This window comes from Drosophila albomicans, chromosome 3 (genome assembly GCF_009650485.2).
Source record: "Drosophila albomicans strain 15112-1751.03 chromosome 3, ASM965048v2, whole genome shotgun sequence".
NCBI classification, from domain to species: Eukaryota; Metazoa; Arthropoda; class Insecta; order Diptera; family Drosophilidae; genus Drosophila; species Drosophila albomicans.
The window spans coordinates 7340928-7359929 of NC_047629.2; the positions used below are offsets into that span (position 1 = coordinate 7340928).

The window sequence follows — 19002 nt, forward strand, 5'->3', positions numbered from 1 at the left end:
CAGCTGACAGTGTGGTCGCGATCGATTGATATCGATAGTGAAAAAGTTAGTATACTGTGCGTGTGACCTTGTCACTGATCTAGTTTTCCTTTCATGTTGGTCACCCTGCCCACTTGTAGTGCTTTTTGCATAATATCATATGTTTTCTATTTTTCAAGCGACACAACAAGTGTATTTTCAAGGGCAGAAATAAACGTGATTGTAAAAGTTCAAATTTCTACTTAACGAAAAGTGTGTTTTTACTTATTAACGCTACCTCGATGAACAACCCCTCTACAAATCAAAATACAAATAGGAAAAGGAATTTCACAAGTGAATGTGTTTTAAATAACAAAAAAATGCACGTCAATTTGAATTTTTTACTGCAACAGATCAATTTACTAGAAGTGTTGAAAATAAAATGCATTGATTATTAAATTTGAATCGAATTTGTACACAAGCACAGCTAGAAATTACGATGAACATTTTTAAAGTAATTCGGGTCTATCTTCATGTTTTGCTACACATGAAGGATTAATATAATATGTAGTGGTATATCGATATACTAAATTAAGCTTTTCGTATTGATGTGGAATATTTTTAATGGAAATACCGAACTGATTTAATTTTTTTTTCAATTTATCCGGTTAATCACAGTCAAATTGTGGTATATTGATATACTAAATTAAGCTTTTGGTATTTTACAATATATTGATGTGGTATATTTTTAACGAAAATACTAAACTGTTATCATTTTTTTTAATTTATCCGGTTAATCACAGTCAAATAGTGGTATATTGATATACTAAATAAAGCATTTGGTATTTTACAATATATTGATGTGGTATATTTTTAAAGGAAATACCGAACTGTTTTAATTTTTTTAAATTTATCCGGTTAATTACAGTCAAATTATGGTATATTGATATACTAAATATAACTTTAATGAAACTCATGGGATAAAAAACAAAATGTAACTTCTTTCAATACAACTCTCGCAGAGTTGCCGAAACACACACACACAGACAATGAATATAGTACACTTACACTAAGTGTGTGTGTGTATGAGTGAGTGGTCAGCTTTATCTTGGGATTTGACCAGCTTACAAGCGAATGTGCCGAATGGAGAAGATGAGTCTCTCTCTCACTCTCTCTCTCTGTCTCTTCCTCGCTCTCGCGCTCGCTCTTGACGTCTTGGGATGCTTAGGACAAAGGTTTATGGGGCCGCCGAGCGTAGTGGCTGTTAATGCCGCATATTGTCGAATAGGCGGCCATTAGCCTCAAGTTATGCAGTAACTGCAACAGTGGCGGCAAATGTGGCAACGATGCAGCAACAGCAACAGCAACAGCAACAATTCTCTGGCCAGCAGTCAGCTTATCTATGCAACTTCAAAGCTTTTGTGATGGCGCTCAAGCCATGACAACCGAGAGCATAAAGCTGAAACGTGGCGTATGCGCAATATCTTTGCCTTTATATCTGACTGGTGTGTTTGAGTGTGTGTGTGTGTGTGTTGGGAAGAGAAGAAGCATAAAGCAGAAATTGTGTCGTCAACGGTCGCACAATGCAACAGCAACAAAAATTGCCCCAAGCATTAAATCAGTAAAGACAACAACAATAACACCAACACCAGCATCAGTTGCATGAACATGGAAGTTACACAGAGATTCACAGCGATACAGGTGCAGTATTCTTTTTGCTTTACAAAATATACATAAGTAAATATATATTTTAAGTGCTGTACAACAATAGCACAGCATAAACAACAACAGCAAACCAACAAAATTGTCTATAAAATGTGACGACAAAAAAATGAAAACAAAAAATAAAGTGAACGCAAACAGAGTGCATTTTTATGGGTTTTTATATTGCGGTCGAAGGAGAAATACCCTGTCATATTATTTCATTGAAACATAAACTTGCAGATCAAAAATGTTATTTATTTTTGTAGATAGAATTTAGATAGAAAGACTGCATTAATTACCAGCTAGAAGTATTTTTAGAGAGCGATTCATACAAGTATTTCTAAGTGATACTTTTCGCAACAAAAAGAGCACACAAAACTGTTGATTAGTAGTCAACTCAACTCAACTTAACTCAACAACACACTTTTTCGGCATTTTTTAGTAGTTCAATGGGTCAGTGTGACCAAATTCTGAGAGAGAAAAAAGCTTTGAGATTTATGGTTTGCGAATATTGTGAATGGTCGTCTGAAGTGAGATTAACTCTTTGCAGTCGATAACAGTTTGCACTTGTTTAAAACTAATACCTATTATCGAGAGACTAACAAAAGTTAACCCTTGGTGGCTTGACATTTTTAATAGATGCATGAAATTGCCACAATAAAAATAGATTTCCACTAAAACTCGTGCTTTGCTATAAAGATTTTAGTGACCGCCAATTGCAGTCTCATGTCAATCCTATCAACAGCACATTTGATGGCACCTGTTAAACATGCTGAATGACCCTCGTGCTATAGCATGAAATATCTGGCCAGTGCACTGAGAGTTAAGTCGCAATTTAAAGTTGAAATTGCAACGCCAGTCACAAAATCACAAAACCGCATCGATCCGTATCAATCTGGGGGACATGACTGAAGAGTTTGTCTGCCCTGCCAATGTTGTCAGAGTTATTGTACAAGTATCTAATGCTCAGCTTGCTGTTGCTATTGTGTTGTGTGTGCTTGCAAAATCTAAGCCAGAAATGCGAGATGGTATCAACGTTTTAGCTACAATTTGTAATGTTCTCCTCTGGTCCGCAGGATTTGTTCTTGCTGCTGCTGTTGCTATTGCTGCTGGGTCGACGTCTACTTGGCTGCTTGGCTTACAGGCAAATTTGAGCTCATACAATTTGCAGTTAGCTGGCAGCTGCTGGTTGCTGGTTGCTGCTTGCTGGTTGTTGGCTGCCTTTACGCTTGACTAACTGCCTGACTTGAATGCCTCAGCCTCCGTCTGGCTCATTGATAGGCCCCCATGGGGAGGACGGCAAAAGCAACTTGTAACTTGGCGCCCTCTGACTGTGTGCGGTAGCTCATTGTTGTTGCGGCTTGTTTGGTTTTATTGTGTTTATATTTGGCTTAAGGCATCAATTTGCTTTTACTTATATACATATCGAGCGCGACGGTTCGCAGTTGCGAGTTGAATGCCAATGTTGTAGCAACAGCAACAACTGCGTATCGTTATCAGCAAGCCATGCTTGCCATCCAGCAATAATACAAATATGCATTTAGTATATAGTACTTACACACACACTCACACACACTTATGCACATATGGCACACACACACATGAGCGTAAATCCAATGGCAATGCATCGATTACATAATCCATTTACACAAATGGCATTTTAAATACATTTTATTGACAACACAACGGCGAAATCGAGTGCAGTCACACTGCGTATACGCAATATTCGCATATGTATTCGAATGTATGTTGTATGCAACTTACTACTATTAGAAGCCCTTGGCATTTGGCGCACACAAATACACAAATACAAATGCAAATACACAAATACAAACACGAACACAAACTGTTCATTTGATTGAGTGGATGAGCGTGCAAATTGGTTTTCATTGTGCTCCACTTCAAAGCCGTTTAATTAGTGCGACAAGCAAATTCTATTCAGCCAAAGAAGGCTATATAAAGTGGCTTATTCTCTAAGCCCAAATGCAATGCATTTGACATCTATTAAAACAGAGTTTAAATAATAATTCCAAATATGTACCCATCCATTTAAACTCGCGATTTAGTGACAATCTCATTGAAGTTATTTAATTGAGATATGAAAAGTAGCGAATCAATCTGCAATTTTCGTATATTTATTATTATTACATTATTGAAATCTTGAATGTACTTACATTTGTATAAAATAATAAACACTTTATTTCTCTTTTTTGTCTGATTTTACATTCCTCAAATTATATTCAACTTAAGTTCATTTATTTTTGGATTAATCTTAGCTTTTACAATAAGTTTTTAACATTTTACAATTTACATTGGCAACACTGTTATTGATATCCTATCAAAATCACAATTAAAAGTATTTAGTAGTGTATGGAATATGCTTTCTTTTGTAAGGTAAAAAAAAATCATTTTTTGCTTTTATGCAGTATGAAAGCATTCAGCAACGCATATTAATGGAATTTTGTACGAGAAATGAAATTTCTGCTACACAAACAGAAAATCAACCTGAAAAGACTACAGGAATAATAACGGCAACAGAATTTCCACTCCAGTATAAGTTATTAAAGGGAATAACGGTTCACTATATTGAAATAAAGAAATTTTACTAAAATTTAAATAAGAAGAAAAGAAAAAACTATAGAACTTGTGAGTTTTTTTTCACTTTCTAAAAATGTTTAAATGATTTTCGCTGAAGTGAAGAAGACAGTTTTATTATAAAGATTTTACTAATCGAAAAGAATAACAATAACATTAACCTCCAATTCAATTTCAAATGGCATTTAATTCAGTTACGTAAATGTCTTTATTTTGCATTGAAATATTTGCAAAAGAACAATATTTGTTATGCAGCAGATGTGCATGTTATATAACAATAATGAACAACATAAGTGGGAGTGACAAATGTTCTTAAAGCGTGCGCCAAAGTGGCGCCACCTATTATATATTTGCAGTACAAACAATTATCAAGTGGTTTTGCCAAAGGCAAATAAAGCAGAGCATCAACATAATGATCATCGTCATCATCATCATTATCATTATTATTGATAGCCATCAGGCAAGTGCACGCCACAAAGTCGTTTACACAAAGCCAACGGGCAACGGCAGAAACAGAAGCAGAAGCAGAGGCAGAGAGAGTGAGATAGAAACAGTAGCAGATGCAGCTGCGAGTTGGACTCGCCAGATGGCGCTGCCCAGGCTATACAAATTAATGATACAATTGCCGATGAGCCGTTAATTAATAAAATGCAACCAAGAAATGAAGCAAAAATGCAATAACAACAACAACAACAACAACAACAGCGGCAAATGCATCGCATTAATAAATATTAACTCATAATTGAGCACGAATTGTTGTTGAATATGCTGCGGGCTTTTGTTTGTTGTTTTATGTGTTGTATGCTATGCTCAACGATGGTTTAACAAAATTTAACAAATTTTTAAGCAACATTTAAAGCAAAATCTGCAACACGTCAGGTGCAGCCAGCACGAAAATAAAATGCACACGGAAACTGCCAACTTCAACTAGAGGAAGGAAAAGGTAATAATGAAAAAATGGAAGCGAAAGAAAAGCTAAACAAGAAATATCAAAAACGAAAAGCAACAAAAAAAAAATCAAATAAAAATAAAAGAAAAATAGCAACCACCGCAGCCAGAAACTAATGGAACTAATTGTTCGACGAAAGGCGGCCACATGAAAATGCATGAAAGAGAAGGAGGAGCTGGGGGAACGGGGCGAAAAACCCATTGTTTTAGCCAGAAAGTGAAATGCCAATGCCAAAGTTGCGACTGCGCTCAATAATTGGAGCAAGCTCAAGCTTCAACCTGCTGCTGCACAGCGAGCAAGCTGCCCAAATGGTGTGAAATGTATAAAATCAAGTGCTTGGCGCGCAGGCGCCGGCAGTCGAAAGTGGGCAACGAAAAGCCACAGACGGAATAGATCGAGTCGCGTTATTTTGTGGGAATAACATAGCATATTAGAAAGCACAAACAACACTCTCAACGACAACAACAACAACATCTGAACATGAGGAAGCTTTATTGTGTAAGTGTTAAGCCAGAAGTGAATTCATAAATCAAATGCAAATCACATATAATCATCATCGATGCAGATTCCTGTTTGCAACTGGATTCGGCCACTGCTGCTAGTGGCCACTGTGCTGCTGCTGGTGAATGGCGAACAGAAGGCGGAGGAACACAGGTAAACAAATTAACACTAGGTGTACCAGTAAGAAATGAGTGTTTTTTTTTTTTTGTGTAAAGCAAACACTAAGGACCGTTGTCTTTACCACTAGTTAACACAATTCGAACTATTCTTCTCATCACCGATAAATAAGACTTATCGGTTAACTTCAAGTAACAAATTTAGCTGCTTAAAAATAAAGAAGAAGAGAAAGCTGTCAGCGGTTGACAAATAAGGAAGAAGAAGCAAAACAGCTGATGCACAGGATTGCTTTTGCACGAAGCAACTAAAGCTTAATGCTCTGTTATGTGAAATCCAACTCGTTTTTATTTGACCGAAAAATTAATTTTATAGTAAACTAACAATCGGCTTAACTAGACATGACGTAATCAGCCATAAATTTGAATGGGAGAGTAAAGAAATTGTATTCAAAGTATTGACTCATATTTTGTTAAATTTCGAACCATTTTTGGATATCATATCAATATCAGAAGTTTTAAGTTTGTGAATTGACTTAATGTGTAGTAATATTCCCTTTATATCTTAACGCTCATTTTACACTGGTAAATATAGTCCAATACCCTTCTCACACATCACATCCCATTTAGAATTCAACGTCGCTTCATGTGGCAGCAGATGGATAATTCGGTTATGGGCGGCCTCATGGGTCGCATCTTCAAGGGACCCACGCGTGCCATGAAATCCATGTTTGGCGATCTGCTGCCCAGCACAGCGGGCTATGCCCAGAACATGATGGACTTTCTGCCCACGGAGACGACGCGTGTGAAGTACATAATACGCGATCCGCACACCAACAAGCCCATGAAGATAATCAAGATGCGTGGCTCGCACAAAAAGCTGGTTAAGATGTTGAGGCCGCTGCCGAAGCCATCAGTCACTGAGCCCACCATGCTGAACTATGAGAATCGCATGCGGCAGCTGGAGAAGGAGCAGGAGCTGATTGTGGAGGGCAAACTTCCGATGACCAGTGATGAGGCGCTTTTGGATAAATACTTTAAGCCGCAAAAGTCGAAGCCCAACAGCAATGAGATTGTCTCGGGCAAAATTATGGAATACCAAAGCTGGAAGCCCGTTTACAAGTCCGGCGAACATCCCAGCTCCTTTGTGACAATGCGTCCGCAGCCACTGACGAGATTGCACACAAGCATTGCCGCCAGCCATGAGAATTATGGCAATCATGAGTTGCTGCCGAAGCCCGAGAAACTGGTTTCGCATCGCCCCCATGCCGAGGAGCATGATGAGGAGGAGGATGATGATTTCGAGCAGGTCGAGGATGAGAATGAACTGCCCAAGCACAAAGGACATCAGTATGAGGTAACCGAGCATACGGGTGAGGCGAGTGGCGAACTCCATGCCTTGGCGCCCATGGAGAGCGGCTTTGTGCCCTCGCATTTGTATGAGAGTCCTGCCAGCAATCCCAGTAATCCGGCGCCACGTCCGCGCAGTCGATATGTTCATAATCCTGGCTCAACCAGCCACACACCCACAGCAAACACGGTGATAACAAGCACAACCACCGAGGCGCCCAACTATCCGCCAGGCTTCCTCAAAAAGTTTCGGGAACGTGAGCAGACGAAAGCCAATAACGGCAAATCCCGATCAAAGCATCAGCATCACAATCACAATCACCATCAAAGGGAGCAGCAGATCGTCTACAAAGAGTCCGCCTCGGACATCAGTCCGGGCTACAATGTCAGCTTTGCCATGAGCAGCCTGCGGGCACGCCTCCAGGAGCAGCAGCGTCAGAGTAAGCAGGAGGAGCAGAATGCCGAAATGGAGGCGGCACTCGTCGATGCCATGAACGGGGATAAATGGCCAACGGAGGTGGAGGCCAGCGGCAGTTACCTGACCAGCCCGATTGGACCCAGTGCTGTGGCCTTTGAGCAGCCAATAAGGACGCCGCCACGCACCGAGTACAAGAGACAGCGAAAGGATGTGAGACAACGGGGCTCCATTAAGTTTGGCGACAACCCCACTCATGAGGATGTGATGTAGCCGCTGAGTCTTAGCAGTAACCAAAGCATAGCCAAAGCTTCAGTTAAGCCTTTTAATTGCCTAGTTGTTAACATAGTTTTAAATGTTGTAAAACTAAAAGTAAAAGTAAAAGCAAGAGTTAAATATTTTTCCACACACAAAGTACGCGTGTAATGAGTTTAATTTAATGCATTTCCCAAAACATTTTCATTTTCGTTTTCATTATCGTTTTCAGTTGCATTTGAGCGGGGAAAAGTCATTGCACTTGTAGCACGCGAGCCAAAGTCAAAGCAAACTTCATCATTGTCTTCGTTATGGCGAATGCATTTTAATTAATGTTAAACGCGTTTCTCAAGTCGTTGCCATTTATCGCATTCGCTCATTGCATTTGACAACCAATTTAAAACTTTGCTGCAACAGCCTTCAAGTTGACCCCAAAAAAAAAAACAAAAAAAAAAGAACTAAGAGACCAAGTAATTTACACACACAGCAGCAGCAAACGTTGAAGGAATGGCGGGGATAGAAAAGTGGGTTAAACCTGCTATAAATTCCAGTGACAAAACAGAACAAAAGACAGCCATAAGACATTGTAAGCTGCAAACATTCCCCACAATGACCCACAAGCGTTCTTCCACCCCTCGCACACACACACATACACATAAAATGCCAAAATGAAAGAAAAACGCACGAAATGCCGCTTTTAATCAACTAAACCAACTAAACCCAGCGACAACATACGAATTAAAACAGCAGCTCGCCAACAAAATGCTAAGCAAAAAAAAGAGAGTGAAAAGAACTAGGCTAAAAGTAAGGCCAACTGATCAGAATGACAATTTTAGATATTCTACAAGGCCAGCTAAAGGATAAACTACAGCTATAAATTTTATACAAACTGTGTAGTCACTAAAGTGTAGGTTTTTAATAAGTATTTTGCATATAGATAGACAAAATATAAATGATACTATTCTCGGTTTTCTATTAATATTTTATAAAGTTACGAATGGAAAATGAAAATTGAGAGTTTGAGAAGAAGAATTAAGAATTCTTTATTCAAAAGTTCTTGAAACAATATTTCGATATTCAATCATCTTATTGAGATTATAAAATCTTGTTTTTAAATCGAACAGCCTTCAAATTCAATAATTTTGTTCATGCTACTTAAAATAAGATTTATAGATTTCGATAGAGGGATTGTTGTAATTCCCTTTGTTTAAACTTAGTTCTTCGATGAGTTCACTTAAGTAATTTTATGCATTTATAATTTTGATTTCTTTTTATTTTCAGCAATCGATATTTAAGAGCAGTTTATCTAAAGCTGACATTTTTTGTGCTGCGTTAAGTTTTAACATTCTTGCAATCTTCAAATATTCTTGAATTTCATGTATTCTTGAATTTCAAAAAATGTCAAATTTTTGTACAATTTTGATCTTTTAATTTAATTATATTGTAATTACTTATACTAATACAATTTCTCGCACACTATATTTGCATTTCCTCAAGCAAGTCACCTTAGTGCAATAACGATTCCTATTACCCTCACAGCCATAGTAATGCATTCGTTGGCAGCTGCGACTACTTGAATTGTACCACCACATCACTGGATTGGCATTGCTCTTGCAGTGTACCAAGAAGGAGCTTCCATGACTGGGTTTGCCCAGGCAACTTTCTACATCGGGTTTTCCCAAGCAAGTCCTTGCATAGACCTCGTAAAGCATCAGTAGAGCAATTACAAATTGTAGTTGCATGTTGTCGCAATCGGAAATGTCTGCTTAATTAGAGTTAATCGACAAGCCTTATATATGGCAAACTTCTACACCAATGTCAGGTTAAAACAGTTGTTTCACAAAGTGAGTGGAAGTCAAAATGTGTAGGCAATTCATTTAAGATTCGTAATAAACTAAAAATAGAAATTCAAAGTTAATGGTAGGGTAACTCAAAGTGAGAATTAAAAGATGGCGAAATCTTATTCAAGATATTGAAGAAAATCAAAATATGGGAGCATTATTCTTAAAATATACCAAAATAATAAACCATAAAAATACTTAATTATGATAATTGATGATATATTTTAAAAAATAGCATAGAGTGCCAAAAAATATGAAAGCAAAAAATACCACTAATAAATAGTCATAACAATAATAGTAGTAAAAATAATGATAATAATAATAATAATAATAATAATAATAATAATAATAATAATAATAATAATAATAATAATAATAATAATAATAATAATAATAATAATAATAATAATAATAATAATAATAATAATAATAATAATAATAATAATAATAATAATAATAATAATAATAATAATAATAATAATAATAATAATTTGGTTCTTTTCAACATATGTTCTTCCATATTATCTTCTCCTGCGAATTTTGTGTAATATTCGAACACTAAGAAGCGTGTTCAATTTGCCCCAAATTTTCACGTCGAGGTCTTTTCACACTCAACCAGAGTCAATGGAAACGGCAATCGAGTGTAGCGAATAGTCTTGTAGCATACTTGGGGATATGCAAAGCTGTCACCAAAACGCGATTAAGATTGCAGCACCTAAGCAAGGCAGAGCACAATAACAAATCGGTCGACACGCCCAGCCCAGAAGTTTCAAGGACATTATTGGGCACGTGGCTTAATCCGAATCGAAAGAGAAGGTGAAGAGACCCGAGGGGGCGAGGGAAGGCAAAAAAGCAAACTCTAGCAAGCAACCTGTCCAAATGCCCGCTGGCAGGAAGCAGCAAGCTCACAATGTCCCCAGGTCCTTCTGTCCTCGACTTTCTCATTGTCGAGTGCGCCAAAATACAAATTAGAATTTAAATGAACAATGCAACCAGAGCGGAAGTGTGTGTGTGTGTATGTGTGTGAGTGGGTGACATTGCACGTACTTCGCGTTGGACAGCAACAGCAACAACAACAATCGACAACAACAACACCAACAAGCCAGTGGCAATAATGTCATGCAGTACTTTGCAGCTATTTTTTCCATCAAGATACTTTTTTTCTTTTTGCTCTTTGAGGTTATTTTGTTAACAAAGAATGTATAGAATAGAACAAGCAACTAGTAGATACCCTTTAATGATGTAAACTAAACAATTTGTAATTTATTTATTCTAAGTCTTGTGTTTATGTTTTATACACAAGCTATAAAGAAATCATTTTAATTTTTCTGTCACAAAAAAAATGTATACCAAATGCAGCAGACCTCTTTCCTCGTTTCAAGGTTACAGGGTATGCTAAAAGTTTAGGGATACTTGCGCTGAGTAAGAGAGTCGCTAAGTTAGCAAGAAAATGTCAAAGAGATAATGGAATTTCGCATATAAAATGGGTTAAGAGTGCGTTTGGAGTTTAAAAAGAAAACATAAAGAAATTAAGTTATCCACTTGCAAATGAAGATATTATTTTAAATTTATTTTGCCATTCAATAAACTGACTAATTTTGTATTAAAATCGTTTATTATTGAGAAAGCACGACCACAAATGATTTTTATAACACGAATAAAATGTTATTGAACTTTGCATTTATTACACATTTGTTTATTTACTTAAATATTAATAGTTATATTTGCAATTTATTTATTCATGTATTCGCTTATTGCAATTCGAATCATGGTTTGAATATTTTAATGCTTTTTCCTTAATAACAATATGAAAGTGCATTGGGTACAATAACTTTATGGAAATGAATGTAACATAACATCACGAATAATAAAAGATACAACTTAAAAACCATTTTTTAGGATAACAATAGAATTTAATTTAATATCTTCGCTTATAAAAAATGAAATTTATAAATAAAAACTCAATATTACACGTCAGTAAATTGGAAAATTTGATGACCAGCCGATGAATGTTCCATAACTTGTGCATGTGTATGTGTGAGGCAGGAAACGATGGGCTTAAGAGGCATTCTATGGCGACTCAATTAAATATTTAAAGGTGGGTAATTGTTGCGTGGTAAATGCCGGACGCCTTTTGCTTACCGCTGTCAAAGTGAAATTTATGAAAGCGAAATTCGTTTAATTAAAAACGTCGGACTGTCAAATGACAGTTGAAAAATGGCGGCGGTTATGGCAGCATAGGCAGAGGTGGAGCAGGAGGCGTAGTCGAAGTTGTTGGGCGTGGCACGTCAACCCACGTTGCGCCAAAAAATGATATTAATTATGGCATGTGGCGCACAAGAGAAAAACGAGAGTATAAAACCAAACCAAATTGTAAAGACGACGACGACGACATCGTCGACGTCGGAAAGGCCAATTTCGTGAATTTATTTATCCTTATTCAGTCTGTCTCTCTCGCTCTGTCTAATGCCATCTCTTTCTGGCTGCTGTAAATGCCGTGCATTGAACTCGCAATCAGCGAGCAGCTAGAATGGGGGAAGAAGATGCCCATTTAGCATAGAAAACACATTTTGTTTGCTTAATAAAAGACAAACTCGCATTCACATACACAAACAAATAGAAGCACATTCACACACACATACGTCTATACATACATACAGACGCACAACGGGGACAATCATGAGGCTGAGAATGGAGCTGAGGGAATGCAGCCCAGCAGCGTTTAGCGTCATTTTAGAAGTGCGAAATGTTTGCTGCATGCTAAAAAATTAAATATTCAAATACAGCAGCCAGCTGCGAGAAGGAGAAAGCGAATGCGCAGCAGAGACGGAGATAGAAAGAGAGAGCTGAGAGACAGGCAAAGCACTCGAACTCGCACAAAACTTATGAAATGCATATGCAATGCGGTGCAGGCGACAAAAATCAAATAAAACACTTCAATTCAGAGTTGCTGTTCGTGTTGATAATAGTAAACCATAAATAAATATTTATTCCAGCTGTTGATGAAACACAAAACACGAAATTATCTTAAGTTATTTGCAAATGATTTATTCATGTATTTCAGATTTTGGTTTATACAATATTTGTAGTCGGCTGTTTTAGTATCTGTTCATTGCAGTGTGACTGCGCCGGCCTGGCCGTTTATCGATACTTAAATACTAGACGCGCAGTTACAATGTAACCGCAGTATTGACATAGCTTTTTTTAGTATTTTGCGCGTGGGTCATCTATAGACTTCACACATACATACATATGTTCATGCATGCAATATTCTGAAAGTGTATTTTCTGAGGGATTAAAAAGTGCAACAAGTCAAAAGACATTAAAGTGGTTAATGACCAAATGACCAAAATTTGTGTTGTTCATTAAATGAATAATTTGGCAACCAAATAATGTATAATTACGAAATTGAATTATATTTTTAAATTTGCCATTATGATTGCAAATGTTTAACGCTTGCTCATTTGAAAACGTTTGCACAACTTTGTCGGCTGGCAATTACATACGAACACAAGTTATGGCGATGTGCATGAATATGTTTATGGCCTGCTGCTGAATCTAGAGCAGTTAAAAGCCCAACGGTCCCCCTTGCCCAAGAGAGAGAGAGAGAGGGAGAGTCGAACTAAACTGAAGCCAGAGCTGGAGCCAGTGGCAGATGCTAAAACTGAATCAGAGGATGTGTTTAGAGTGGGTGTTGCCACACACAAGCACTTCGAGTTGTTGGCCGTTCATCTGCTACTGCTGCTGCTACTGCGTCTGGATGTGGCGGCTGTTGAAGTGTAATCAGCGGCACGGCGACAATTACTGCAGCATATGCATGAAGTACTCACAGTTTGTAGTTTGCACTTGGGCTGCGTCAAGTCTGCGCTCTCTCTCTCTTCACTGCCTATCTCTTCATCCTCTTTCTCGTTCTCTGTGTGCGAACATAAAAGTTGGTAAAACGCAGCACAATTTGCAGCACTGAGCGGATTTTCAAAATGCTAAATGCAGCAGCAGCAGAAGAAGTAGCAGCTGCAACAACAGAACAGAACCGAACAGAAACAGAAACAACAACGGCAGCAACAGCTGCAGTGCATCATCAGTGGATTGCTGCGCTGTGCCACTGTGGCACAGCCTCAGTGGTTGCACGTTGCGGCTGCTGTTGACTTTGATGCTCTTGTAAACGGTGGGTGGGCGGAGGGGATGATGGCAACATCATTTTAATGAATATTGCGTTTACCGCTCTCAAATTGAATTTGTTGGCCCGAGCAGCGCTTAAAAGTAGGCAACGAAATTATACCACAAATGGGACAGCACAAGAGACCAGAGACAGGACATGTGCGAAATGTTTTAAATCAGTTGACAGCCGCTCCCAAAATGCATTAAATATGCAATTAATTAATTATAATTATTATACTATTTATATAGTATAAAGCTTGCAATATCCATTTACTTTAAAACAAGTCTTTGGCGATGAATGAAACCGACGTTAAAATATAGTACAAAGCATCTAAAAGAGTTCATATACAATCTATATCCACAGTATGCGCTTTATAAAACTATGGCCAGAATATTTTCGAGTAATCAATAATAATTAAAAACAATTTGAAATGCATACTTTACATACTTTAAATAAATACTTTTCTATTTTCAAATGAATAAAAATGTATTATATGAGGTCAACTATATTTTCCGTTGGGCTATTAAAAGTTAAAAAAAATCTATATGTTCATTAATTTTTTAACAAGCGAAATTTCGAAGCTAGACAGATATTGGTGCAGACAATAATAACTTTTTTAATTTCTGAATTTGGTTTGTTGCAATCGAATAAAAATTGTATTTGAAGTCCCACCAAGTGAAAAAGTGTGTTATTCAACACTTTTGAGCTCCGCTTTGAGTCGGTTCTTTTACGACTGGTTCCACACTGGTTCCACACTGGTTCCAACTGCACGATGCCCGTGCGAAATGAACTTGTTTTGGTGGGTTTTTTCATAAAAACCGCTGTAAGGATTTCTACCAAATTTGCTACATAATGCGTACCTTGGCCGACAAGAAAGCTAAAGAAAGTTATGGAAATTAATCGGAAGCATGGATTTTTTGGCACATTTTGCTATGGGGCTGCAGCTGAGGTTATTGAACTTTTTATCCAGATATCTCATGAAAAAAATAAGCAAAATCCAAAATCTTGGAGGATAATCCAAGATTACCAACCGCAAAAAAACGACTAATCAAAAATGAAACATGTGAACAAACACAAACAAGTTTATTTAATTGGTTATTTTTGTTCATTCGTTTATGAAGGACTCAATACAAGTTTACTTCTTCGCAAGAATATCGCATATATAAATAAATAAATAATATAAAAAATCCTTATCAATATAGAAAGTTGACTTGATATCTTCGGATCATACTTTGGCAACAACAATAACGATTAATGAGTGTTTTTTTCGAGTTTCAAATGCGAAGTAAGTTGGCTAATAAGATATATGAGTTGAACACTTGATCCTTTATAAGTGTCTCTGGTTTACTTACTCTCATCGAGAAACTATTTTATGTTTATCTATTGCAGCACATTTCGTTAGCAGGTATGTTTCTGATTGGATTTCCATTATGTATCTAAGTGAATGCTATTCCGATTTTGGTGTTATATACAAACGTCATTGCACGTACTTACGTATGTATGTCCAGTGAGAATAGTGGAGAAACCTGCAAAATCGTGAGCAACTTCCTCCTTGGGAGAGGACAAACTCGAATAGAAATGGATTTTTTTTGCTTGCTTTGCGCAGAAAAGCTATTCAATTTTTATTTTATTGAATAACTTCATGCATGCCAAATGTTTGGGTCATTCCGCAAGGAAGCAAGGAGCTGCACAGAAAACGCACTCGAACACTTTGAGTGCGGCGAAGGACGATTCGTCGCAGCCATCCTGCAGAAATTGCTCTGTCAATAGCAGAAGCAGCAACTCCAAACGATTTTTATGGATACGACGGGCAGCAAATCGCATATTATCGCATCATGTTGCACTGCTCCCGGGTCCCAGGCAACGGTCTGGCGCTGATCATTAATCTTTACAAGCTGCCAATGTGTGCGCCTTTTTCGGACTTCAATTGCCGCTGCACGAACATTGCCTGCTGCCTCACCATGTGCCACAAGACAGAGTGAGAATGGGAACAGGGCGAGAATATGTATGTGTGTGTGTGTGGGTGTGGGTGCATTAAATAGCGGATAGAGTCCATTAGAAAAGCATTGAAGCACATTCTGTCGATTGCAGCCAGTCCATATCCTGACTCGCCGGATGTGCAGCTGCCAAAATGTTGTTCAAGTTGCCCCCGCTTAAAGCACTGCCTCAAAACTGAGTTTTCTTCTTTTTTGTTTTTGAGGTAGAGGCTCAACATTTTTATTTACGCCCCACCGCATGTGAATCTGCTTTGGGTATTAGGCGAAACAACAACAAAAAAAAAGATTGAATATAATGCAATGAAAGGAATTGCTAATGTTGTTGTTGATGTTGCCCTGCTTCAGTGCTTCAATGCGGTTTTCTTTATGCCAGATTTTTGGCCCTTTTGCGTTGGTATTTTGTTTAATTATCCACATGAAAAGTCCTTAACAAAAAGTAGAAATTCCAAGCAAAAGACTTGACCCAGCACACAACACACAACCAACAGCAATAGCAACACCAACAGCAACAAAGCAAATGGAATCAAATTAACAGTAAAATAAAAGCAAAAATGCGTTAGAAATGTTTTTGGTCTGAAGTCTGCAAAGTGCGAAGTGCAAAAATGAAGCCAACTCAGAACAGATAGCAAACAGCGAACAGAACAGAAAAGAACAGAACCAAACCGAACAGAACAGAACAAAAATAAAAAATTCATATAAAATAGAATAAAGAGAATGAATGGGAAAGGAAAGGAGAACGAACTCTGGTATTTCGAGTGTCATAGCAAAACTTGGAGTAGATTTTTTCGGTTACAAACTCAAAGCACAAAAAAGAGAGTGTGAGATGAGCTTTAAACGGCTTTGTATTTAACACATCTCTAAGAGCTTAAAGTCATTTCAACGAGTATAGCATATTTTTTGTGCACACAATGTATAATAAAATGTGAAAGCTGTAGCACAGGACGTAAACTTAATCTGTTTACCAAGTACTAACAAAGTAGCTGCAAAATAGTAAAGCTACTGTATCAAAAAATATATTTTGTTTATGTGATGAAAAATCCTATAAAGAGTGCAGACCGTTGAAGTAGAATATATAACTAATAAATTACTAATTTACATATTTATTCGAGATAAAAGTATAAAATGTAAACAAAACAATTAAAAGTTACCAGTTTCCAATTTTCAATAAATGCGGAATTCTTCCTCAATACGAAATTATTACACCTAAGAGAATGCAACAGTATTTTGTATACTATTACACTGAAAATATACCAGAATGTGAACCAAGTCAATTAAGACTGCTGCAGCAATTGTTTTTTTTTTTTTTATTGAAAATTATTAAAAAATTTTAAAAATCTGATCAAGACTATACGTATATATTTTATACATTTCCTAAAGGCACAACTTTAAAGTACCCTTTTCACCCTACGGTACATGGGTATACAAATTTGCACTTTAACTAAATTCATTTAAACGCTGCATTTGGCTTAATTTGTGGTAACAACAAACGCAAATATTGTGGATGTAATAACTTTTGGAAACTCTTCGCTTTTTAACCTCTTTTGATTGGCAAATAGAACCCGCAGACCAAATAGCTGAAACAACAAAATAAATAAATAAAAGTTAAACCCACAGCATTTGTTTCAGTCTTTTTTTTTTTTGGGTTTGTACGTTTCGGTTCTTTCATCTATTGACAGAGATATTTGCATTTACGTTTTCTACTTTTTCGGTATTTTTGCATTCTACTTTGGTTCTTACAGTTCATTTAGGAAACGAGTAATCTGACAGGCAAAGAAGAAGAAGAAACAGAAGAAGAAAAAGTGAGGTGGAGAGAGGAAAAGTCGAAATTTAATTAAATCGACTTTCGTATGTCTGCTCTGTAATTATTTGCATACTTATATATTTATGTACTTATGTATGTATTTAGAATGCGCCTCAGTTGGTTTTTAATTTGATTACAGAATCCTTTGGCATATGGTTTTTGTTGTTGCCTCCAGGACACACTCACACACACACACACACAAACACACACTCAGACAAAAAGAGAGAAAAGACAAATGTTTATGAGAGCATGGAAAGGCAGCAAAAGGAAATTCAATTAAAAAGCGCTTCTCAAATATTCATTATGTCTGATCTAATGTTGTTTTTGTCGTTCCGTTTCGTTCCTCCTTCTCCTTCTCGTTCTCCTCGCTTGTTTAACTTGGAGTGGGTGCTGTTAATTAGCGCAGAGAAATCTGCTGCGGTTTTTTGTCTCATGAGCACATTTTGTGTGGGACTTTTATGAGTTTTGTATGCATAATAATAATCATATCAAGGAGCCCAAAAACAGGAATAAAACTTGCCAAATGACATAGCAGTTGTCCCAACAGTTGCCACAAGGACGCTGCTAAAGATGTAGATAGATAGATAGATAGAGACAGAAAGAGAGAGAGAGAGAGAGAGAGAGTAAAAGAGACAGCATGCGGATAAGCGAATGGCATTGTGAAAGTTGTGCCATGTTTTATGGGTAAAGTTGTTGCTCAAAAACCACTTGAAACAGCTCACAAATTTTGGTTGCTGCTGTCGCTGTTTGCTGGCATGATGAAGTGTCATGAAATTTAATCAATTTATTAGAAACGTGCGACAACAGCAGGCGTTTTAGCTCATAAATAACGCTCTGGCTAAACTAAAAATGTGACAATGCCAAAGTGCCAAAGTAAATAACAAACAATGAAAATGCAATAACACCAAAAACAACATACGCACCCCCAAGCACACACACACACACACATATGAACATGAAGAAGAGATCCGCAAATAAAGTTTCATTGTTTGGCAACAGCTACGCGATTCCTTCACAGCCGCATCCTGTGACTCCTGCGATGCCAGCAACTCCATTTCGTTATCCACTTTACTCCACATTATGTGTGAAAGCAGAGACCAGAGAACTAAACTGACATGTATGCTCATGTCAGTATACTCTATATAAGGATGGATTAAGCGCAAAATAGATCGATTTCACATAGAAGATAAATCGAAGATAAATACGTCGAATTAAGACCAAAGTAGTGCGAATTTTTTTTTTATGATTCCGAATTTTCTTAACCCAAGACTCCATTTTGTATCCTAAATCTAGAAATTCAGTTTTATTTTGTCAATGTTAATCCTAAAAGAGTACTAATTGAAAAACTTAATTCCGGATTTCAT

At 37.1% G+C, this 19002-nt stretch overlaps 2 protein-coding genes across 3 annotated transcripts in view; one reads left to right on the forward strand and one right to left on the reverse strand.

Moving 5' to 3' along the window:
• The window catches only part of LOC117571944 (exostosin-1), an 83519-nt gene that overhangs the window by 50541 nt on the left and 13976 nt on the right, over positions 1 to 19002 (reverse strand). The gene's annotated exons all lie outside the window — the stretch shown is intronic.
• On the forward strand, positions 5666 to 8010 carry LOC117571441 (uncharacterized). 2 transcript variants are annotated; one of them, XM_034253585.2, is made up of 3 exons: positions 5666 to 5704; positions 5772 to 5860; positions 6451 to 8010. In XM_034253585.2, the coding sequence occupies exons 1-3, from the start codon at positions 5687 to 5689 to the stop codon at positions 7856 to 7858; spliced, it is 1515 nt and encodes a 504-aa protein (XP_034109476.1). In that variant the 5' UTR covers positions 5666 to 5686; the 3' UTR covers positions 7859 to 8010. The 2 variants fall into 2 exon arrangements, with proteins under 2 accessions (XP_034109476.1, XP_051861806.1); XM_052005846.1 differs by lacking the exons at positions 5666 to 5704; positions 5772 to 5860 and adding an exon at positions 6306 to 6405.

Bases quoted from the DNA above. Each gene is read 5' to 3' on its own strand.
- LOC117571441 (XM_034253585.2), top strand. The intron at 5,861-6,450 runs GTAAACAAATTA...CATCCCATTTAG, and splicing joins CAGAAGGCGGAGGAACACAG to AATTCAACGTCGCTTCATGT.